The sequence below is a fragment of the Psammomys obesus genome, unplaced genomic scaffold, assembly GCF_907164565.1.
Source record: "Psammomys obesus unplaced genomic scaffold, mPsaObe1.curated_primary_1811, whole genome shotgun sequence".
NCBI lineage: Eukaryota > Metazoa > Chordata > Mammalia > Rodentia > Muridae > Psammomys > Psammomys obesus.
This window is the reverse complement of record NW_026596095.1, coordinates 4,700,690-4,725,242: the sequence shown is the minus strand read 5'-3', so window position 1 is coordinate 4,725,242 and position 24,553 is coordinate 4,700,690. Positions and strand designations below refer to the sequence as shown.

General features: G+C 37.2%; 1 protein-coding gene across 1 annotated transcript in view; it reads left to right on the top strand.

Annotated features, from left to right (window-relative positions):
* Positions 1 to 20,894, top strand: part of Slc35a3 (solute carrier family 35 member A3) — a 44,371-nt gene extending 23,477 nt beyond the window's left edge. The window contains exons 3-8 of the mRNA XM_055628137.1: positions 2,655 to 2,809; positions 2,892 to 3,014; positions 8,522 to 8,693; positions 12,989 to 13,107; positions 16,508 to 16,641; positions 18,166 to 20,894. Coding sequence (XP_055484112.1) covers positions 2,655 to 2,809; positions 2,892 to 3,014; positions 8,522 to 8,693; positions 12,989 to 13,107; positions 16,508 to 16,641; positions 18,166 to 18,256 — 794 coding nt within the window. The 3' untranslated portion in view covers positions 18,257 to 20,894. The remainder of the gene's footprint in view (positions 1 to 2,654; positions 2,810 to 2,891; positions 3,015 to 8,521; positions 8,694 to 12,988; positions 13,108 to 16,507; positions 16,642 to 18,165) is intronic.
* The last annotated feature ends 3,659 nt before the right edge of the window (positions 20,895 to 24,553 follow it).

Genomic DNA, 24,553 nt, shown 5'->3' with positions numbered 1-24,553 from the left:
TATTTATTGTGTTTATTTTTATTTTTTTTCACAATTTATTCATTATATATTTGGATTGAAGCCCCCTCCCTCAACTCCCCTCAGTTCCACCCTTCTTCCCTCTTCTCCCATCCCCTTCTTCTAATCCACTGAAAGGGGGAGTTCTCCACTATTGCTATCTGCCCATGTTTGCTAAGTCTCATCAGGACTGCCTAGATCCTCTTCCTCGGTGGCCTAGCAAGGCTGCATCATCAGGAGCAAGTGAGTCAGTCAACTGAGTTCATGATATAGGCAGCCACTGCACAGATCCACATTGGCCCATCTGAGCAGTGGGTCTAGGTCCTCTCCATGCATGGTCTTCTCTTGGTGCATCAGTCTCTGCAGGAACCCCTGGGCTCAGATATTTTAGTTTTGTTGGTCTCCTTTTGGGGCTCCTGTCCTCCATGTCCCTCTATTCCCACCCCTTTCTTCCTCCATAGACTCCCTGCGCTCTGCCCAAAGATTGACTGTGAGTCTCAGCATCTGCTTACATTCCCTTTTGGATGAATCATTTCAGAGGACCCTCTATTGTAGGCTCCCATCCAGTTTCTTCTCTTCCACTTCTGGTGTCTCCTGTTTGCCTTTCTGAATGAGATTTACACATCCTCCCTAGGGTCCTCCTTGTTGTTTAGCTTCTTTAGGTCTGTAAATGGCTATCCTATATTATACAGCTAATATCTGCTTATAAGTGAATACACACCATGCCTGTCTTTCTGTTTCTGGGTTATCTCACTCAGGTTGATCTCTTCTAGTTCCATCCATTTGCCTGGAGATTTCATGATTTCCTTGTTTTTAATTGCTGAGTAGTATTCCATTGTGTAAATGTACCACATTTTCTGTATCTATTCCTCAGCTGGGGGACATCTGGGTTGTTTCCAGCTTCTGGCTATTACAAATAAAGCTGCTAGGAACATAGTTGAGCAAATGTCCTTACTGAATGGTGGGGCATCTTTTGGGTATATGTCCAGGAGTGTTATAGCTGGATCTTGAGGTAGCACTATTCCCATTTTTCTGAGAAAGTACCAGATTGATTTCCAAAGTGATTGTACAAGTTTTCATTCCCACCAGCAATGGAGGAGGGCTCCCCCTTTCTCCCCATCCTCTCTAGCTGTATTGTCACTTGAGTTTTTGATCTTAGCCATTCTGATAGGTGTAAGATGGAATTTCAGAATTGTTTTGATTTGAATTTCTCTTAATTTCTTTAAGTGTTTCTCTGCCATTCTATATTCCACTATTGAGAATTCTCTGTTTAACTCTGTACCCCATTTTTAAATTGTATTATTTGGTTTGTTGCCTAATTTCTTGAGTTATTTATATATTCTGGATATTAGCCCTTTATATATTCTGGATATTATTGGATATAGGTTTGGTGAAGATCTTTTCCCAGTCTGTAGGCTGTTGTTTTGTTCTATTGACTCTCCTTTTCTTTACAGAAGCTTTTCAGTTTCATGAGGTCCCACTTATCAATTGTAGATTTTAGAGCCTGAGCTGTTAACTAGCATGGATTGTGTTAGAAACACAATCTAAATGTTAAACACAATGCTAAACTAGCATGGATTGTGTTAGAAACACATGAAGATCTGTGTGAACTTGTACTGTGAATGATCTCCAACAACTACAAAAGCAAACAAAGATATCAGAGGAGTGTGGTTTAGGGGAGCAAAAATGCTTTTTGGGAGACATATTGTAAACTGAAAAAAAAAAAAGTATCAAACCAAGTGAGGAGACAAGCTTGCCACACAAATAACCAGTAGTAAGTACCTAGAATTACAGAGAACTACAGCACAGTAAGAAAGAGACAGTGAGTCATTAGAAAAGATGTAGATGGGTAATTCTAAGAGGAGGAACCCTAAGTGTCTGATCTAAGGGTGTACAGCTTAGTGGTAGATAAAACGTGTAACTGCAACAAGCCAGTGTGTTTACATACTGAAGCTTGTGTCCTCGGCCTACTATAAAAATTTTAGATCTGGACTCATGCTACATGAGACAAGCGGAGCTAGTAGTTCAGTTTTTCTGTTGTTTGTAGCACTCTTACTCCCGAGTTAGTTTGCCTTTTTTTTAATGACTAATGTCTTCATAATTAATTGGCAGGGGTAGATGAGGAATTAGTAAAATACAGAGTTTATAAAGTTACTGTGATAAGAGAATACTTTTTACTGATTAATAATTTGAGCAACATTAGGTGGTGCACTCCTTTAATCCCAGCGCTTGGGAGGCAAAGATTGAGTTTGAGGCCAGCCTGGTCTACAGAGTGAGTTTTAAGACAGTCAGGGCTACACAGAGAAACCCTGTCTTAAAAAAAAAAAGATTTACTTAAAAATTTTAATTGTGTGTGTGTGTTTTCCTTTGTCTCTGCATCTAAGTGCTGGTGTTCACAGAGGTCAGATATATGGGATCCACTTGAAGTTGGAGTTACAAGCAGTTTTGAGCCACTCATTGTGGGTGCTGGAAATTGAACTCTGGTCTTTTGTGAGATCAGTGGTTTCTCTTAATTGCCGAGGCATCTCTCCTGCCCCTACTTTACTGTTTTTAAAGTGAGATAACTGAGGCCGATTAAAAAAAAAAAAAAAAAAAAGCTTACTTCTTCTTCAGAGATATGTTAATGACTGATTTTTCCCCCATCTTGTTTATTCTAGAGTGTAGTGTGAGAACACTGAATCGAGTACTACATGATGAAATTCTCAATAAACCCATGGAAACACTTAAGCTTGCTATTCCATCAGGGATATACACTCTTCAGAACAATCTACTCTATGTGGCACTGTCAAACCTAGATGCAGCCACTTACCAGGTATCTGAAATACATTTGTAATAGTCATTTTAGAAACAAACAAAAATCTGAACATTAATAATACTGCTGATTTCTCTTTTAGGTTACATACCAGTTGAAAATACTTACAACAGCATTATTTTCTGTGTCTATGCTTGGTAAAAAATTAGGTGTGTTCCAGTGGCTCTCTCTAGTAATTCTGATGGCAGGAGTTGCTTTTGTACAGGTAACTATTCAAGATAAGTATGCATTTCCTTTCATTTCTGTCAGTTTAAAATCCTGACATATTCTGCATAAAGAATATGGTTCCGCTACTTGTTCAAGCAAGTAAATGCTGATAGATATTTTTTATGGCTCCACATGTAAAGCTAATACTGCATTGAGAGTATGTGGTATGATATAAATAAATGAATATGTGAATAAATCTTTATAGTAAAGAACTGAACAGTTGGACTGTGGCGTAGCTTACTGGCAGAGGCTTGCTTTGGTCCTCAGTACCACATGTGTGTGCACACACATATACACACACAGTTGTGTTTTTCTGATGACTCTCCTGACTGTCTTCTGAGGGCTGAGATTACAGGCAAGAGCCACTATGGGTCTATGCACATATGCGTAGAGGCCAGAACTCTGTCACTCTCTGCCAATTACTTAAGGGTGTTTCCCTGATCCTGGAGTTTGTATTTTGTTGAGTAGGGTTGAAGCTGGGAAGCCCCAAAGATCTTGCTATTTCTGCCTTCTTCTGCACTGGGGTTACAGGTGTACATACCTCTTACTGAGTTTTCAGACCCAAACTGTGGTTCTCATTATTGCAAAGCACACACTCTCAACTGCTGAGCTATCTCTACAGATATCTATCTATCTATCTATCTATCTATCTATCTATCTATCTATCTACCTACCTACCTACCTACCTACCTATCTATCTACCAATATCCATTTTTTTAGACTTTAGATTTTTTTTTAACATTATATGTATATGTGTAAGCTGCATGGGTTTATACTATATAAATGTAGGATCTCATAGAAGCCAGAAGAAAGTATCAGATCTCTGGAACTAGAGTTACAGATAGTTGTGAGCTAAAGTGTGGGAACCAAGCTCAGGTTCTTCGAAAGAGCAGCAGGTGTTTTAAACAGCTGTGCTCTCTCTCCAGCCCTTATATTTTATTTTCTTAAAGGAGACCTTACCTGGAGCCTTGATCTCACCACCTTCTGCTTCAGTCTTGAGAGTGCTGGGATTGTACGTATAAACCAGTACTCTTGGCAAGAGAGAAAGAGAGAAAAAAAAAAGGAAGGAACAGTCCAACAAAATAAGACGTGGCACAGTGAAACTCTGTCTTAAAACCAAACTAAAACAAAACAAACAAAAAAAATCAGCATATAAAAGAAAGAAGCTTAAGTTTTGTGAGAACCATGGAACTTCTGAGATCATTAGTGATCCTCTGGTCCCCTTAACATCTATTGTTTTTATTGATACTGTTTTTTTTTTCCCCCCTAACTCTCAGAGCTTTCTAGTGATTCCTTATTTTTATTCTTCATGGAGTCATTGTCTCCCACTTTTGCATTTCTTTTTTGTGTATGTTTATGTATGTGATATGTGTGTATGTATGTATGCTTGGTAGCCACGTAAGATAGCGGCTACACTATTAGCAGAGACAGAACATTTCCATCCTCACAGAAAGCATACTGAGTAGTTACATAGAGGGCCAAGGGAGAAGGGGTACAGTTTCAAGAGTCAAAAAATTGGTGTTCAGTATCATGTTTCTGCAGTGAAGGCAAGTTGAATAGGAAGTGAATACTTTTCATTGTTAAAAGGTGTTTAAGCTTGTGGTAGTACACACCTATAAAACACACACTTGGGAGACTAAGGCAAAAGGATTGTTGTGAGTTGAAGGTAGTCTGGACTATGTAATATCCTCCCCAAAACAAAAACAAAACAAAAACACTAACATTGAAAAGTCTCCAGTAACTATGAAAAGAATGATTTTAATACTGCTGGACATAAAGAGAAATACATTCAGATATAGTAAGAGTAGGTAGATGACTTCATTGCCTAGCTTTTATCAATAGGTAGATCGTTAACAAAAGCAATCAACAGACTTGAGAATTATACCATACAATAGACCAAACGTACTTATCTGATAGAGACAAAATAGTCTATCTAAAGGTAAGGAATTCATAGATATCATGGAATTCTTTTTCCAAAATAGATTGCAGTTTAGATTATAAAACAAATGTTAAAAACTAAAAAACAAAGAATCAAACAAACAAACAAACAAACAAAAAACTTCAAAAGAAAAACTTATTAATATGTGAGTGCTATAGCTGAGGAATGTTTTTGTTACTGCTATTTAAAAAATTATATAATTTATGTGAAAGCACAAAACACCCTGCATAGCCAAATCAATTTTGAGCAAAAATAGTAGCCATGCATGGTGGCTTACACTTATAATCCTAGCACTTGCCCCTCTGAGGCAGGAGAATTGCCATGAGTTTGAGGCCATCTTGGGCTACCTAGTGAATTCTAGGCTAGTGAGTCTACAGTGTGAGATCCTGCCTCTGCCTGTGCTCTACCCCATCCACAAAGCAATGCTGAAGGTATGATGGTACCTGATTTCAAACTATGCTTTAGAGCTGTCATAATAAAAACAGCATGGTACTAGCACAAAAACAGACATTTAGGCCAATCGAAGAGAAGAGAGGTCTCAGAAATAAACTTATGCAGCTACAGCCACCTGATTGCTGATACAGGTGATTAATGCACATGTCTTAGTTATATGTCTTGCTGCAATGAAACACCATGATCAAAAAACAAGTTGGGGGAAAAAAAGGGATTTATTTGGCTTACACTTCTGTATTGCTGTTCAGCAAGGAAGTCAGGCAGAAACTCAAAACCGGACAGGAGCCTCAAGGCAGGAGCTGATGCAGAGGCCCTGGAAGGGTGCTGCTTACTGGCTTACTCGGCCTGCTTTCTTACTGGACCCAGGACCAACAGCCAAGGATGCCACCACCCACAAAGGGTTGGGCCCTCCTCCATTGATCACTAATTGAGAAAATGCATTACTCATGAGGGCATTTCCTCAACTGAGGCTCCTTCCTTTCTGATGACTCTAACTTGACACAGAACCAGCTAGTTCAGCATGCATTGGAGAACAGAGCCTCTTCAACAAATGGTGCTCAGAAGCTATGTTTATACATCCACAGTACAAGGCTAAAGCTAGCTCACTGCCCCACCCAGCACAGAACTCAGTTCTAAATGGTTTGAAGATTTTAATGTAAACCCTGAAATTTGGAGACTATGACAGGGAACAGGGATAGCACTTAAGAGATAGCTAACAGCATGGAGTCTTTGATAGATTCCATCATCAGGGAACAGTAGCTACAATTGACAAATATGATTGCATGAGATGTAAAAGCTGCATGACAATGAAAACAACCTTTGGAGCAGGGTGGGGGGTGGATGTTCACTAGTTCCTCATCAGGCATGATTAACATCCAGTTATATAAAGAATTAAAAAAAAAAAAAAAAACAGCAACCAAACATCCAGAAGTCCCAAGACTATCAATAATCAGGCAAATGAACTGAACAGATCGTTTTCAAAAGAAGAAATGCAAATAGCTAATAAACATACCTAAAATGTTCACTATTTTTTAGCCACTAGGGAAATGTAAATCAAAACTACACTGAGATTCCATTTCACCCTAATCCAAATAGCTATTATCAGGAAAACAAACAAATGTTGGCGAGGATCATGGTGAGGAAATCACCCTTTATGTTCCTCTGGTTGGATTGTAATTGGAAGCAGCCGGTTGGAAAATAGTATGGGGCCTTCTCCATAGGAAATTTTTAATTTTTCCTGTGTGTAAGAGAGAGAGAGATGTGGATCCATGCATATCACAGAGTACATGTGGAGGTCAAAGGACAGTTTTAGTCAGTTCTCTCTGTCCACCTTTATGTTGGTTATAGGGATTTGATTGTCAGGCTTACATAGCAAGCACTTTCTCTACTGAACCATCTTGCTCAGTAAGTAAATATAGAGGAATTTTAATTCAGAACATGGCTACTCTGGCAAGAGATCACATTCAAAAACCTTCTAGGCCTGTGTGATCTGCCTAGAATACAAACACACCTTTAATCCAGGAGACAAAGGCAAGCAGGTCTGCGTTCAAGGCCAGCCTGGTATAGAGCAACTTTCAGGTAAAGCTTAAATCCAGGAGGTGTGATGGTACATACCTTTAATCTCAAACAATGAGGGTAAAGATAGTTTGTAGAAGGAAGTGCCTATGTTTGAAATTGATGCCTAATTGAGTGGCAGAAAAGGTGATGAATCAGAGAAAGATTTTACAGAATAGTATATGCCCAGAGAAGCTACTTAAGGGAGCAACAGAGAGAGAGGAGGCACTTTTACCAGCAAAGTTTTACATAGAGAGGTTGAATGAGAGGAGCCAGAAGATTAGAAAAGATTGCTAGCGTTAGAGGCCAAGCAGAACAATTCAGAGGGTGAGAGACAAGCCAGATTGAATAAGTCAGCTGGTGGAGGAGTTTGAGCCAGAACAGCTGAGTTGAACCAGCCAGCTATGAGGTCCAAAAGAACAAGAATGGGTGAGCTTAATTCAGCAGTAAGTCTCAGAGGCTACAAATATTCTAAGCCTAGGTTAGCGGCTGGAGACAGTAATCTTCTGAGACAGCAATTCAAACAAGCAAAAGTCTCTTTTACAAGTAAAAATGCTACCATGTGATTCAGCTATACCATTTTAAATATATAGTTGAATGTACTACAGAGATATTAATACTTATTGTGGGATTGTTAAGATATTATTGTACAATAATTAAGTTATGGAATCAGCTTAGATGCCTTTCAGTGTATCAGTGGATAATGTAAATGTGACACTTATTCATAAAAAATGGACTTATGTCATTTTCCAGAAAATGTAGAGATCATTATAGTAAGTGAACTAGATTTTCACATTTGAAAACTGAAGATTAAGGGCCATGCCTGGTGGCTCACACCTTTAAGCCTTAGGAGGCAGAGGCAGGAAGATGGATTCCTGTTTGAGGCCAGCCTGGTCTGCAGAGGACAACTAGGGCTGTACAGAGAAACCTAGTCTTGAAAAGTCAAAAAGGGGTGGGGAGGGGGGGAGTAAGGAAAATGTAGATTAAAAGAAAATATATGAAGATAGAAAGGGGCTAATTTGGAAAAGAAGGGGACCACAGTCATTGGGGTATGATCAAAGTGCATGAAACATTATGTATGAAAATAATGAAACCCAATGTTTACATGAATACATACTAGTTTAAAACATAGATTAAAAAGCATAGTTTCATTAGAAACTGTGATGTTCTCAGAACATCAGAAGAGTGAGAAATAGATGTGAAGGAATATTTAACAATAGTTGATAAACCGTGGTCAGTAACATCTAAATCACATGGGTACCATGCTTGGTACCCCTATCAAAGACTTCAGTCTTTCTGATGCCCTGTATTTTCCTTGCAGTGTTAGTGGTTCCCTTTTCACCAGTTTCTTTATACTATGCTTGAGTTAGTTTATCTTCTTCCATTTGTATGTGCTTTTTACTTGCAGAGGTCAGGAGACAACTTGTAAGAGTTGATCCTCTCCATCTACCATGTGAATCCCAGGGATCAAACCCAGGTTGTCAGTCTTGGCTGCAAGTATTCCTACTCACTAAGCCATCTCACTGCCTTCTTCAGTGTTTATTTTTATTTTTATTCAGTGGCCTTCAGATTCTCAAGAGCTGAATTCTAAGGAACTTTCAACAGGCTCACAGTTTGTAGGCCTCATGGCAGTTCTCACAGCATGTTTTTCAAGTGGCTTTGCTGGAGTTTATTTTGAGAAAATCTTAAAAGAAACAAAACAATCAGTATGGATACGAAACATTCAGCTTGGTAAGTTGTAAAGGCTTTCTAATATATATTTCTAAATAACTATACCAGTCCTGTATGATGGTGTACACCTCTAATCCCAGCACTCAGGATTCTGAGGCAGTAACATGAGTTTGAAGTCAACCAGGTCACATAGGGAGACCCCATCTTAAAAAGAACCCAGACAAAGATTTATGTTCTTACATTTGTAGATTTCCCTATATCTTTAAGTACATAAGCCTTGAATGCAAATGTACTATTGATATAAAGAACTGGTAGTGATCTTGCCCTTAGAAAACTGTATTTGAAATGATTGCCTTGGCTCATGATATGAAAAATTAAGCCGACGGTCCAGGAGTGTACCCTGCTCCTGCTCTCAATTATGTATTCTCAGCATGTTTATCCTTATTGCCTCTTTTGTGAGGATGCTGCAACTAATTTACATATTTTACTCCTAAAATGGAAGAAATTGGAAATTAATCAATTTTCGTTTCTTTTATAGTTGTAACATGCTGTTTTATTTCAGTGTAATGTTTTGGTTTTGTATTATACCCTTTCTTAACTGGTAGTAAATAGGTTAGAAGAAAATAGCCAATCAAAACTACCTCTTTTATTGTAGCATTCTATTTGAACAAATACTTCAATTATTTAGGATACTGTGGGTAAGTTCTTGAGTAAGGATTTGGACATTATTTATTATCCTGGCTTATTTCTTGGATAGTACTGTGTATAAAATTCCACAAGAGTGGTTTATTTCTAAGTAGAATGTTCTGTTGTAAGCCTCTTTCCTTGGTGCTTTGTTTTCCTTCACAGTTGACATCAGCTTAACAGATAGACTATGTCTCTCTTGATCATCACACATATAGTCCTACACAGTAAGTTGTACTTTTAATGGCCTAGTGGTTCATGTCAGCACTTCCAAGTTTGACTAACATCTAAAACTTGATTTTTGTCACATTTTCCACAAAATTTGTAGAAACCTGTCATTCCTCTAAACATATTGAATGTAAATATTTTTGAAGCAATATTTAATTGTTCTGTTTGTCCAAAAGACAAATTCACAGGCTTGAAAACGTTAAGCACTTTAATCTGCCATTTCATAAAGAGTGCATCTGAAGTCATAAAGAGTGGTTCTGAAGTCATACTGCTCAAGTCTTGAGTTCACCAGTTTTCATCTATGTGACCTCTGAAAAGTTACTCAACTCTTTGTGCTTTTTCTTATCTGTATAATGTAGTTCCTAGTTATTGCACCTACCTCATACATTGCTATGAGGGTTAAATGAGAGTATTCGTTTATTTAGAGTAAAGTCCCTTATGTACACATCGGAAGCTATTCATGTCGCAAACAGAAAAGAAGGAATAGTCAAGGTCTTTGGGCGGCCTCATAAAAATTCATTGAATTGTATGATGAAAGTGGAAGACAAGTCAGAATTTATACTTTTTGGGTGTTTTTGAATTTCTTTTTCTTTAGTTTGATATGAACTCATGGGAAGAAGGGGTAAGTTAAACTGAGTTTTGAAAGAATACTTATAAGTTATAGATAATTCAAGATCATAAATAAAAATTTAAAACTGCAATATTTTAATAATCAAAGACTAGCAAATGTCAACCAGTAAGCAGAAAACAAAAACCTTCTTACCTGTGGTTGCTAAGAGAACAGATTGCTAGAACCTTCTTGGATCTCAATTTGGTAACACCTAAAAGATGTTTAAATATCTGTATGCTTTGAAACAATAATTGCAGGTCTGGGTAAAAATTTTCCTATAGGAATGAAACATAGATGCCAAAGTACTACTTTAATCATTGGTTATAAGTGTTAAAAAACAAACCCAAAACCAGAAAATAAGACTGGCCTAATGAATTGTCATTTTGATTATGTAGTATAATTAAGATTGTGCTTCAGAAGATAGAATATGTAAAATTAAAAAGTGCCTACAACCACACTGCCTAGACTCAACGATTGAGTCCGTTTCATTGTGTGAATCTGGGGAAGTTTGGTCATCACAGAAACAAGCATATAAGTGTCAACCTGAGAGGCTTGCAGTATGTTAGCATCCATAAAGCATTTGGAACAAGTATTATGTACATATCTGATATTGTCATTTAGTCAGTGGACTATCTGGCCAGTATTAGAATGTAGTAGGTCTATCTGTATACACTGATATAGTGCATATATATGCTGTATGCTCTTAGACAGCCTTCTGTTACTGTAACAAACACCTAAGATAAATCAGCATATGAAGAGAGAAAATTTGCTTTGTCTTAAAAGTTTGGGCCTTCCAGCTAATGGGCCATTGATTTTTAGCCTGTGGCAAGGCAGCACCTTATATCAGAATGTACATGGCAGAGAAAGCTGTTTATTTCATAGTGGCCAAGAGACAGAGATAGAGAGGAAGAGACTAGGGACCCACAGTCCTGATCATGGGCATATCTCCAGTGGCCTACAACTACCCTCTAAGCCCATCCTAGTAGAGCCAGAAAGAACAATTCTTTAACAGTTGTGACTTGAAAGACTTTTCTAGCTCCAACATGTGCGACCTATGTGTTTTAGTAATTGTCAACTTTTAATTTTGTAAGTTAAATTTAAAAATGTGTGCCTTTGAACATTTTTTAAAAGTCACATGCCTCAGTTTCATACTAAAAATAAGAAAAATAAGATACATTAAAAGGTTAGGGCTTGTACAAATGAATTTTACGTAGTCCTCACACTCTACTAACCTATGGCTTTGTTTAAAATCCATCATGCATACCCAATTTTCAGCATAATTCTAAAGCTCTACCATGAGATGTGACACTGTTGGTTTCCATAGTCTAACAGCGCTCCAGGAACTCTTAGCTCCAGAGGTCTGGAGGCTGTGTTGACACATGGAAGTCAGCAGTGAAGTTCACTGAGCCAATTTTCTCTAACAATGAGATTTCAGTAATAAGTACAGAATCTGATGCTAGCTTTAACCAGTTCTTAGCCTGGAGTTTTGGTTATCAAGTATTTCACTTTAAAAAAAAATCATAAAAACAAGTTTATTCTTTTTAAAAAAGTTAGATATAGACTATCTCTGACTTGAACTCAGTGGCTGGTTCTTTGACACCTCCCCCCCCCCCCCCCGGAGGGAGGAACAGCCTTGCTAGGCCACAGAGGAGGACAATGCAGCCAGTCCTGATGAGATCTGATAAACTAGGGTCAGATGGAAGGGAAGAAGGACCTCCCCTATCAGTGGACTTAGAGAGGGGCAGGGAGGAGATGAGGGAAGGAGGGTGGGATTAGGAGGGAATGAAGGAGGGGGCTACAGCTGAGGTACAAAGTAAATAAACTGTAATTAATATTAAAAAATAAAAATTATAAAAAAGATACAAAAAAGTTATATATAAAGAACATACACAGAAAGAAGTCAGCCATAGACTATACAGTTCAGTGAACTAATACACAGATAGAGTAGGCATTTGGGCCAGAAGCTGAGGCTCTTCACATTGGATTTTACACTTAAACTGACAAGTATATTTTTATCCCCTTCTCCACTACCAAAACTAACCAACCAAACAAACAAAATTCATGACAGAAATAGCACTATTAACACAATTAGCTTTATATTCTCTTTCGTAACTTGTATTCATTGCCTACATTCATTAAAACTTGTAATACAAAGGAAATTCTATGTCATATATGTGAGCTTTCATGTATGTATTTATAAACGTTAGTCATAAAAATGTGGTCATAGCAATAGGAAAATTCAAGATACAGTGAACTGCTACAAGCAAGCATTTTACTAATGCTTGAGTGGATCAGCAATCTAATAATTCAAATCCTGTAATTTAAACATTATTATAGTGCTTGAAAGTTGGTAAATTATTTTTTAAAATACTCTTGTGCTTGCCTGCTTATGTAGTCATCATAGTATTGTGTATATTTTGTTGTTTATATGTAAATCAAGTGAATTTTTTCCTCTGAGACAGGGTTTCTCTGTGTAGGCCCAGAACTCTCCCAGCTGGCCTCAAACTCAGAAATCCACCTGCCTTTGCCTCCTTAGCATGGAGATTAAAGGTGTGTGCCATCACCACCACCTAGCTTAAGTGAAATATTTTTTAAAGTATTCAGATTTCATCAAAAAGAAATAATTAAGTTGTGCAGGGTGGTGTAGGTCTTGGGATACAAGGCAAAAGGAACAAGAGTTCCAGTCCAGCTAGTGCTACATGCTGATTCCCAGGTTAGCCTCTGACACAAAGCAGGACCCTGCCAGTTGGAGCCAGGAAGGAGTCAGGATTGTCAGTGGAAAAATATCTCCTCAGAAGAACTGCCATATGACCTAGGTTTTACTTTCTTTTAGGTTTCTTTGGGAGTATATTTGGATTAATGGGTGTATATGTTTATGATGGAGAATTGGTATCAAAGAACGGATTTTTTCAGGGATATAATCAACTGACATGGACAGTTGTTGTTCTGCAGGTAAAGCATATAAGTCTTTTATTTAATACTACTAGTATTGCTTCAATACAGAGGATTAAAGTGGCTACTGATGTGCTGGTACTTAAGGTGGTGGGGTCTTCCTATTTTCTGATTGGTTTATTCAGGGAAATTAAAATACAACTGTTCTTAATGCCCTAATTAAAACTAATTTTGAATAAGGGTCATGGATAAAACTCCATGGTATTTAAATTTAAATGCCACAAAAATGCTGATGTTTTATTATTGTTGTTGTTACTTTTAGATTTATTTACTTATATATGTATGAGTGTTTTGTCTGCATGTATGTATATACACCAAATATGTGCTTGGAACCCATGGAGGTCAAAAGAGGAGCCATATCCCCTAGAACTAGAGTTACAGATGGTTTGTATGCCACAAAACTGGGTCCTCTGGAAGAGCAGCCAGTGTTCTTTGCTACTGAGTTTCCTTTCAAGCTATGTGAAAATGTAAGTTTAAGAATTAAATAGTTGGGCTAGAAAGATGGCTCATTGGTTGAGAGCACTGACTACTCTTCCAAAGGACCTGGGTTCAATTCCCAGCACCCATATGGCAGCTCATACCTGTGTGTAACTCCAGTTTCAGGACTTCTGATACCCTCATGTAGACATACATGTAGGTAAAACACCAATGAACATAAAGTTAAAAGAATATATATATATTCCTATATATGTATATATTTTATATGAAGAGACATGCACACAGGCAAAATACCCATACACATAATAAAGTAATAATAATAACAATAACAAGAACAATAATAATGTCAAGCTGAACAGTGGTGGTGCACACCTTTAATCCCAGCCCTCCAGAAGAAGAGGCAGGAGGATCTCTGAGTTTGAGGCCAGGCTGCTCTACATAGTTAGCTCCAGGACAGCCAGGACTACATAAAGAGGTCCATTATGAACAAACAAACAAACAACCCCCCCAAAACCCAAAAACATTTAATAGTTAAAGGTAAGAGTAAATATACCTTTTGATTTTTTTCTGCAATTAGAAAAGCTGTGGTCAATGCATGGAGATAACCTAGAACCCCTGTTCAGATGTAGCTCATGGCAGCTCAATGTCCAAGTGGGGCCCTAGTAAGGGGAATGGGGGCTGTTTCTGACAGGAACTCTGTGGCTGGCTCTTTGACGCCCCCCCCCCCCCCCGAGGGGGGTAACAGCCTTGCCAGGCCACGGAGGAAGACAGTGCAACCAGTCCTGCCTGATGAGACCTGATAGGCTAGGGTCAGGGGGAAGGGGAAAAGAACCTCCCCTATTAGTGGACCTGGGAAAGGGGCATAAATGGAGATGAGGGAGGGAGGGTGGGTGGGATTGGGAGGGGATAAAGGAGGGGCTACAGCTGGGATACAAAGTGAATAAACTGTAATTAATAAAAAGTAAATTAATTTTAAAAAGAAAGGCTGTGGTCAGCCCTTTAAAGATAGAAGGAGCCACTAGATAATTATGCAAGCTTTATTTCATATTTACATGTTAAATGTTTCTGTCAAATTTCTTCAGTATGAATATGGCTTTAATTGTTTAAGAGTTGAATAATTTCATCTCCAAAAATACATCTTGCTATTCTGGAAAATATAAAAATGAAGAAAAATGGAGTTGCTGTTTTTAAAGCCTACTTTCCTAAAGGTATTTGAAGTCATAAGGCTCCAGGACCTGGATAGTAGAGAAGTGTCAAAGGATAGTGGTGCTTCAAAAGTGGGAAGGTTATTTCCATCCTTGTAAAAGGAGGAAAGGACATGGGGGAATTCAGAAAAAATTTAAAGTGGAGGTATGGTAAACGTAGAGAACTTATGTGACATATTTGACCTAGTTACAGGAAAACTGTCCTTAAAAAGAGGGTCAAAAGAGAAGAGAAAAATGTTTTTGTTTGTTTGTTTTTTAGACAGTGTCTCTCCTCATATCTCTGGATGGAACTAAGCATGTAGACCAGGCCGGCCTCAAGGTCACAGAGATCTGCCTGCTTCTGCCTCCTAACTGCTGAGTTAAAGGCTTGAACCACCATATCTGGCCTAGGAGCAACATTTTTTTAAAGTTGTTATAATCGGTATGAAGGATTAAACAGGGAATAAATAGATGAATGACAGTATTTCTCTGAAATATTGATTTAAATATAATTTATAGTAAGCCTAATGGGCATAACTCATTACTTCTTATAAATTAAAACTTCCATCATTATACAAAGGCAGAGTGGATACCCTTGGCTTGGCAGCAGTTATGTAGGGTTTGGTAGAAAACAAAGCTAGGCAACCCAGATTGTTTTTTATCTTTGAGCAATGTTTTGGACTTTAATTAAGGGCTGAGATTTGGAATATTTGAATATACATAATGATAAGTCTTGTGACTGTGACTCAAGTCTAATTTTTTAATGTATGTACATACACATAGCCTGGAAGTAATATTAATACAGTTTAAAATGCAACTGCATTGTATGCATTGTATGACTGACGACAAGCAGGTGTAGGCTTTCCCATCTGTGCATCATGTCATGCTCAAAGAAGTATAGGAGTATGTGTGTGTGTGTGTGTGTGTGTTGTTTGGGTTGAACCCAGTGCCCTCATACCTACTAGGCAAGTACTTTACTACCCATCACTCATTAAGGTTTTTTTAATTTTGTTTTTTTACTTATTTAATTTTATGTGTACGTGTGTGTGCCTGAGTGTATGTGTATATGCAATGTCTGCAGAGGGCAGAAGAAACATCAGAACCCCTGGAACTAGAGTTACAGGTGGTTGTGAGCTGCCTGACATTGGTGCTGGGAACTATATCCAGGTCTTCTGCAAGAGCAGTAAGCACCCTTAACCCATCTGCCATTTGTAAGTAGTCACAATAGAGTTTGAGGATGATTTGGTAGAAGGTTCTTTATATGCTGTGGTGAGAGCTCAGTGGTAGAGAACTTACCTACTGTGTGGTAAATTTGGGGTTCAATCTCTAGCACTGCAAAGTCACCTCAAAACCAAACCAGATAGTACACCCTTTCAGCCTTAAGAAGTAGATAAGAATGGAGAGAAAATTAAAGAAGGCTAAATGAGAAGACTGGTAGAAAGGTAGTAAAAAGGGGGTTTTATTCCAACTTAAACCTCATATGCATTTGTTCCTTCAGCGTCCGAACGAGTGGCATTTATTTTTTTCGTTTGGTGAAGATAGACCCTGCTGTAGTCTGATTAAATTCTATTACAGCAAACCTTAGATTGCTTTGATAATTACATTGAGGGATATGAAACAAAATTGGAAGTCTGTTGTTTTTAATGTTTATATAAATCATTTGCTGGGATGTAATTACATTTATAGAACAGGAGCCTTAAATCTTCCCTGAGAAATGATATTGTTTTGAAAAGCAATTTTATGTTCATTTAAAAAATACTCTCTTAAAACTTTTACAGGCACTTGGAGGCCTTGTAATAGCTGCTGTCATTAAGTATGCAGATAATATTTTAAAAGGATTTGCAACCTCCTTATCCATAATATTGTCAACAGTCATATCCTATTTTTGGTTGCAAGATTTTGTGCCAACCAGGTAAAATACACCTTTATATTTACGTTTCTTTTTCTTTCCATTCTACATTTTTCCTTGTATGTCTTACTTAGTTGTTAGTATTTCTATGATTCCATTTAGGTTTGCTTATTCATTTTCCAAAAGTTTATTAAGTGGCCACTCTGCCTGCCGTCACTCTACTGGATTCTTGGGGGTGGGAGGGAGAAAAACTATGAATGAGATGGTTATGTTCAAGAAAGTCACAGTGACTGGAAAACCAGGCACAAGATAAGTTATAACATGAGCAGTGTGTCAATGAAAGTATATGTACAGCTCATTAAAGAGGGGCTCAAATCATTGAAATAATCATGATATGATAGATTTTCTGTTTATAATGAATGAAGAGTATATAGCCAAACAGGATGACAAATATGCAGATAATATATTAGTCAATCTTAGTGTGATAAGCGTTAGAGTAACTTGCTCTAGGGGAGTGAGTCTTAGACTGTAGACCTAAATCATTATCAATAAACACTTATTGATAGAAAGGGAATTGTGGCTGAGGGACTAGAATCTATTATGGCAGTGTCGTGAAAAAATATGTGTAGTCAAATGGCTGAATTTATAGAATGGGGGCGGGGAAGAGTGTTGAGGGTGATGTTGGATGGAGCACCTTGGCATAGCCTTACTCTTGAGGTCCTGGTAGGAGCTGTGTAAGGCTGAGGCCAGCTTGGGCTACAAGGTGACACCCTGTAACAAATAAAGCAAAGCAAAGCAGAAGCCTGTGTTGTCACAGGAAGGGAAAGACCTGTGATTCCTGCCCTTTTCGATTCCTTTTTTTTTTTTTTTTAAGTTGAAGGTAATGACTTTGAAGCATTGGTAGAAATCTTAAAACCAAAAATTAATCCATGACTTTAGCTTCATTTAAAAACTGTGTATATAACAAGCTACAATTGGTAGTTTGGTTTATGTCCAGTTTCTATGAAGTAGATTGTACCTCTACATACATATACTCAAGAGGAAAGTGTGTGATAGCATTTCTGTCTGTTAAACATCCTGTTTAACATTGGTCCTGAGTTTTAGTTATTATTACATTGGATTTCTAATTAAATTCACCTAAGTTTAGCATGAAGGAATGAACTTTTTCTTTTACATTAAAAAAAAAACTTTTTAATTATAGAACGAATCCCAGACAAAATGCAGTTAGCTGAGGTACTGTTCTTAAAACAGTAGATGGAGTGCAGGCTGAAAGCCAGGGTCTCCCCTGTGTTCTACTTATTTGGATGTCAGGGCAAGTTTTTAAAGCCCTTTGAAAGCTTTTCCCCAAAGGTGCAGAATGCAACTAATTCTTCCTCTGCTTCAAGTCATTCAATAACTAAATGAGGTATGCATGCAACGTACTTAGCCAGGCACCTGGAACATAGAAAGTACTTAACATTTATTACTGTTACTGGAATATTTCTTTCTCAAATTGTAACTGTTTTTATAGTACAGAGACACTACAGTAAAGAACTTAATTTGCTTTTAATCTGACTTTCTCTTTTTCTTTTTCTTCATCCTATTTAGTGTCTTTTTCCTTGGAGCCATCCTTGTAATAGCAGCTACTTTCTTGTATGGGTATGATCCCAAACCTGCAGGAAATCCCACTAAAGCATAGTCAAGTACTGTCTTTAACTGCTTTTTCATGATGGTGCCCTAGGAATCTCAACACTAATCTTGCCCAGAGGACTTCTGCAGATTCTGTGAAGAAATCATCATGCTAAATCTGATCATACTATTCAAATGGTTTGAAAATGTATAGGCTTCATGATGATATGTGTACGTCATCTGGAACCCACGCTTAGAAGTGTGTCCAGGGAGTAGGATTAGAGGGATACTGGGAGAAGCCTTTTTTGTTGCTGTGGAACTGTCCAGTGCAGCCTTTGCAAGAGCACACAAATGCAACCAATGTTTGCAAGGTAGAGCTACTTTTGTCACATGTTCCTAATCTTACTCTTTCTGTACAGATATCAAATTACATCAATTGTTCAAAGTTTGAAAATTATAATTTGCCTATAAAGCTGTGAACAAAAAATATAATTTAAAACCATTTTCATGTATCTGGGATTTTTATATTCATACAGAAGATTACTAAGCAAAGGATTGCTAAATGTTATTTGTTTAATTACATATAACTTGATGAAGTAGTAGTCTGGGTTTGAATCATGTTTAAATTTAGTGTAGAGAGAATCTACTTCTTTGTGTATGTCTTCTGACCATTTACTGCTTTGAGGCAGCTGAATGCAATTTGGTTTTTCAAATGCTAGAGTAGCCAACAACTATGACACTAATGAAGTTTTAATCATTTTCCAGCTGTATTTCTTTTCCATATATAAGAGAAATTTTTATTATTACCTTAAATTGAATTTGTTTGTTTTGTCATTAAAAATTTTAACTGAATTTAAAGGGATTAAGTACTCATTTAGTAATTGAAAATAAAATAATAATTACTGTCCAGTCTCCATATGGAGAAATCTGAATTATGAAGCATATATTGTATATAATTTTGAAATGGAGAACTTTCTTTTTAATCCGCAGTAGGAATTTCTCTTAATCCACAACTTTTGACAGAAACAACAAGCAAAAAATGGTATTAGTCATATCAGTGGACCACGAACAAGCTGATTTTCTTTGTAGACCTTCCTTACTGCATATTGGTTGTTTTGTTTTCTTAAGGCAGGGTCTCATTATGTAGACCAAGCTGGCTCAAACTCATAGAGCTCTATCTACCAGCCTTTCCTTCTGAGTGCTGGGTTTAAGGGTGTGGGCAACCCTGCCCAGCATTTTTTATTTTATTTTAATACATATATTGTATTTTTAAATACAATAATATTTTTAAAATAATACATTATTTTAAAGGGCACTATAATTTAATTCCTAAGGCTGTTTAGAAGCTTTTTGGTCTTAAAAGCGCACTATCCCCAGGCACACTCTGGTCATGTATCTGGGAGAGGTGGCTGCATTCGGGGTTCCCTTTATGTGCTGCTGGGAAGGAGCAACCATTTGCTTTAAAATAGATTTTCTTTCTTGTTAGCACTGGAATTGACACAAATTATGAGTTATTTAGTAAGCTGATTCAAAGGTGAGAGACTATATTAGAAATAGTAAAATGAACTGGGAGGCGAAGATGAATTCTATATTTGGAATATGTTATTTATTGACTATGTGCAGATTACCTATTGAATATGAGATGTATTTTACTTTATTTTTTCATTTATATTGTATATATTTTAAAAGTTTGTTCTAATAGATACAAAACTATAAAAAGGTAACTTTTTTATGTAGTTCTAATGGATTTTTGTTAAATAGAGTTTGACTCAAAAGCACTATTGTTAAGAACTATAAGGTCCCTTTGAATAACTTGGACTGGCTATTTGATCTTGCTAGTGCAGATAATCTCCCAACAGTGAACATGCCTAACTAATTCCATTCCAAGCTTCAAATTACAGAATGTTTAAAGTCATTGCACCAGCAATGATAAAGTGATACCACATTTTCTGAATGCCAGGTTTATGGGTTTTAGTGACCATCTTTTAGCAATTGAATAACTCCATTTTGAGTATGGTGTACGGCCACCACAGCATTCAATCTTATGTCCTAGGACCTATGACTAAGTGTACCCTAGAACTTGCAAATAGGCTAAACTCTTGAGGGCAGATTCATGTTCCAGTCACATAAAAGCATTGTGTGGGCAAGTGTTTTAATATAGTGTGGATTCACAATTAATGGTTACTTAGATTAGTAACCCCTTTCTTAACGATACAGAAATAATATGAATAAGTTATTGGACATTAAGGTTGTTAAAGTAATAACACATTTTAGGTGTCTGAAAATCTATTAGGCATCATATTTTTCTTTTTGTTGTTTGTTTTCGTTTTGGTTTGCTTTTTTCTTTCTTCTTCTTTTTTTCTTCAGGACAGGGTTTCTCTGTGTAACCTTGGTGTCCTGGATTTCCTTTGTAGACCAGGCTGGCCTCAAACTCACAGAGATCTGCCTGCATCTGCCTCCCCAAGTCATTTATATTTTTCTTTTCTAGTCAATTTAAAACTTTAATTGAGCTGAATGTATAGTCTAAAATTTTATGAGGAAATAATCACGTTTGGGGAAAAATGGGCTTGTAGCCTAGATTTTGTCATGCATATTGATACTGAAATTTTGTATAATGTAGTTTGTGTTTTGATGACATTCAAAGGTGTTATTGTGTCATACGTTTATATTAACTCTTCGATTATTTAAATTTTATGCTTTTAAAAGTATATTTGTTATTTCTCAGCTACTATCTCTAAAAGAATGTGTGAATTCATGGGGAAGAGTGCCAGCTGAATGAGAGCTATGTTAAAGTTAGGCACAACACACTGGGCGGAAGCTCTACACCACAGACAGGCTCGCCATTGCAGCAACAGCAGCTCTTTCCTGCGTGGTTCTCAAGTTGTAAGGTACTTCTGTAATAGAATATGTAGTTTAAAGAGGCAGACTTTAAATGTTTACACCGATTTCTATGGAATGCCTCATAATTTCATATAAAGAAAAGGCAGTTAGATATTTAAACCAGAATCTATTAAAAATTTCAAAAGGAAATTGACATCCTGCTCTGAAACCTAAAGTAGAATACTATTCTTATAAATCAAATACTAGACTTTTAAAATGTCATTCAATACCTTCATTCAACTGAGATGTTTTTGATTTGTTGTTTTTTTTTGGGTCAGGGTCTTACTATGACCCTCTGGTTGTCGTGGAACTTGCTGTGTAGACTAGACTGGCCTAGAACTCACAGAGATCTGCCTGCCTCTGTCTTCTGAGTGCTGGGATTAAAGGTGTGTGCTACCATTGCTATCTGAGTTTTGTTTTGTTTTAAAAGATAGGCTTTAGCATCACTCATTCTATTTAAACATTCATTGTAAAAATATTTGATTACTATAGATATATCTTTACATGGGATTTATAAAAAGTATTTATATTATATTGAAAGTCATCTCAAGAAGCTCCAAGATATTTAAAGTAGTTACAGGGCCAAAGAAAATGCACCTTTATTAAAATCTGGTCCTATGTGCCTTGCTTTACCAAATAAATACCTGACTTTTTTGGAGAATAGTATTTACAACTTTAGCCACATACTTGAAATTGGGATTTTTTTTTTTTTCAAGAGTAACTAGCTTTTGGTTGTTTCAACATTTGCTTTTTCAATCTACTGTCTAACACCCTGATACTAAGTATCGAAGATGCTATCAAAGCATCTATGAACAGCACTTGCTTAAGTAACTTGTGGCACCTGCACCATGATTCAGGTTTGAGACTTTAACATCTGTATATAAATGTTTTTTCTTTTGTAAGACACAATTTGTTGTGATTTAAAACAATATTTTTAAATGATTTTGACCCTAAATTGATATGTCTGTATTTCATTTACATAAAGTGATTCTTTGGGGCTTGGGAATATGATTTGTATGTTTAAATTTTTATGAATATGTAATTCAAAGGAATGTATAAACTGTCATTATTAAGTGGCTTTTTAAACGATAAATTTTTCATGTCTTTTTTTGGTATCCATTATTATCTCTATTTAATAGATAAGGGAAATAGCTTATTTTCATAAATAACTTTTCTTATATTTCTACTTTCTCTTTTTACCTGTGTCTGATTTAATCTGGGTATTGTGTTTCTTATTTTTATATTTCAGGAATGAATTGCTCATCTTCATCTCTTGGTAACTTTTCTTTGTTTTAGCTAGAGACAAGCTTTTATTTCAAGTGGTTAGAATTTCTCTGCCTATATAGTGATCACAGCCCGAAAATATTTTGTTTGAAATAAAATATTTGTTTGCTGCTGGCAGGTTCAGTATTACTCAGGATCTTTCCGTCACTGCCTGTGGAATTGCTTCTGTGTGACACCGTGCGGTAGGAGGCTACGTTAAGTAGCAGCGTGCACATTATCCCACTTCCACTCTGATGTAGCTGCACAGATGCTTTCAGAGTCCAGACAGGATAAAAATCTCAGTATTTTAAAAAACCAAGTGTGTTTGTTCTTTTGTTTTGTTTTGTTTGGTAAGTTCTCATGAAAAGTGCTAAGTGAAAATCTTGACTGTTACTTTCTGTGTTCACATACTTCTTTCTAAACTAGAGAAATAGCTCAATGGTTAGGAGCACTTATGCTCTCACAGAGGACCCACCTTTTGTTCCCAGCACCCTCATTAGGTGGCTTACGACCATGTTCTCTACCAGCCCTTGTACTTATGTGCGGGTACCCACATGCAGGCACACATGCCTACATATAATTTACAGTAATAAAAGCCAAGTGTGGTGACAGGCCTTCATTTCCAGGACTTGAGAGGCAAGTGGAGCTCAGTGAGTTTGAGGGCAGCCTGCTTTACGTAGTGCAACCCTGGCTCAAATAAGTAAATTTTTAAAAAGGGATAAATAAAAATAGAAGTTTGCCAGGCATGGTGGCACACTTTTAATCCTAGCACTTGGGAGTCGCAGGCAGATCTCTTGGGTTTGAGACCTTGCTGGTCTACCTAGGGAGTTATAGCACAACCAGGGCTATATAGTGAGACCCTATCAAAAAATAAAAAGAGAGAGAGAGAGCCACACAGGGGTGCATGCCTGTAATCCCAGCACTCAAGGAGGCAGAGGCAGGTGGATTTCTGTGAGTTTGAAGCCAGCCTAGTCAACAAAGCAAGTCCAGGACAGCCCAGACTACACAGAGAAACCCTGTCTTGAAACAACAACAACAAAATAATAATAAGAACTCTTTAAGATAAAAAAAAAAAGTCTTTTTTTGCTATAAGCAGATCACAAGCTAGATGTGCTGCCACAGCACTGTATTCAAGTTCTCCAGAGGCCAAGGCAATGGGCTTATTTGAGGCCAGTATAGGCTACAAGCAAGTCTGAGAGTGACCCTGCATTTCACAATGACACCCTGTCTCATCTCCCTCCCCTTTTCTTCTATTTCCCTCTTTTTTCTTTTCTTCCCTCCCTTTTTATCTCTTTGAAAGTTTCATTTTCTATATATTTATGTTGTTTCCATTTTTCTTATCAGCTAAATTTGATTTTGTGTTAGATATTTTGATTTTATGTGACATTTGCCACTTCAGTAGTTTTAATTGTGCTATGATGGACTGTGCCAGTGTCTGAACTCACAAAGATGGTATTGTTAAAGAATTCCTTTGGTTGTTGATTTTAGTTTTGAGATAGTGAATCGTGATCTAGTCTGGATTGTTTTAAAGCTTGGTATAAGGCTAAGGCTGACTTCAAATGTTTCTTATTCCCTTAATCTCCAAGGCACTGGGCTTTTCCCACCACACCTGGCAGAACATTTAAAGAATTTTTAAAATTACATTTTAAGTTTTATTTTATCTGTATGCCTGCCTGTATATCTGTGCACTACTTTCATACCTCATGTGCAAGGTGGCCAAAAGAAGGTATTGGACCTTGTGGAACTGAAGTTAGAGATAGTTGTGAGCTATAATGTGATTTCTTGGAATTTAGAAGAACATCCAGTGCTCTTAGCCACTGAGCCATCTCTTCAGCCCCTTAAAACATATTGTGTTTGTGTCTGTATGTGTGTGTGTGGTGTTGGAGGTACTGTGATGGCCATGTGAATGTCAGAGGACAATTTGTGGGTCTAAATTTGGGTTCTAGTATCAAATTCAGTTCATCAGCTTTGGCAGCAAGTATCAGTGCTCTTAACTGTTAAGCCATTTCTGCAGTCCCCTACCATCTTTTTTTTAAGACTATGAATTTCAGTCAGCGTTAAAGTATCCTTTATTCTCCTGCTTTAATTGACATCTCAGAGGCTTACTGCCCCCATCTAACCTAGGCCCAGTCCTGGAAGCTTTTAGCCTCCATACATTCTAATCTAGGCCTAGGATGTTTGCAGCCTCTGGGATTTACTGCCAAATCAGCTCTTGTTCTTTCTG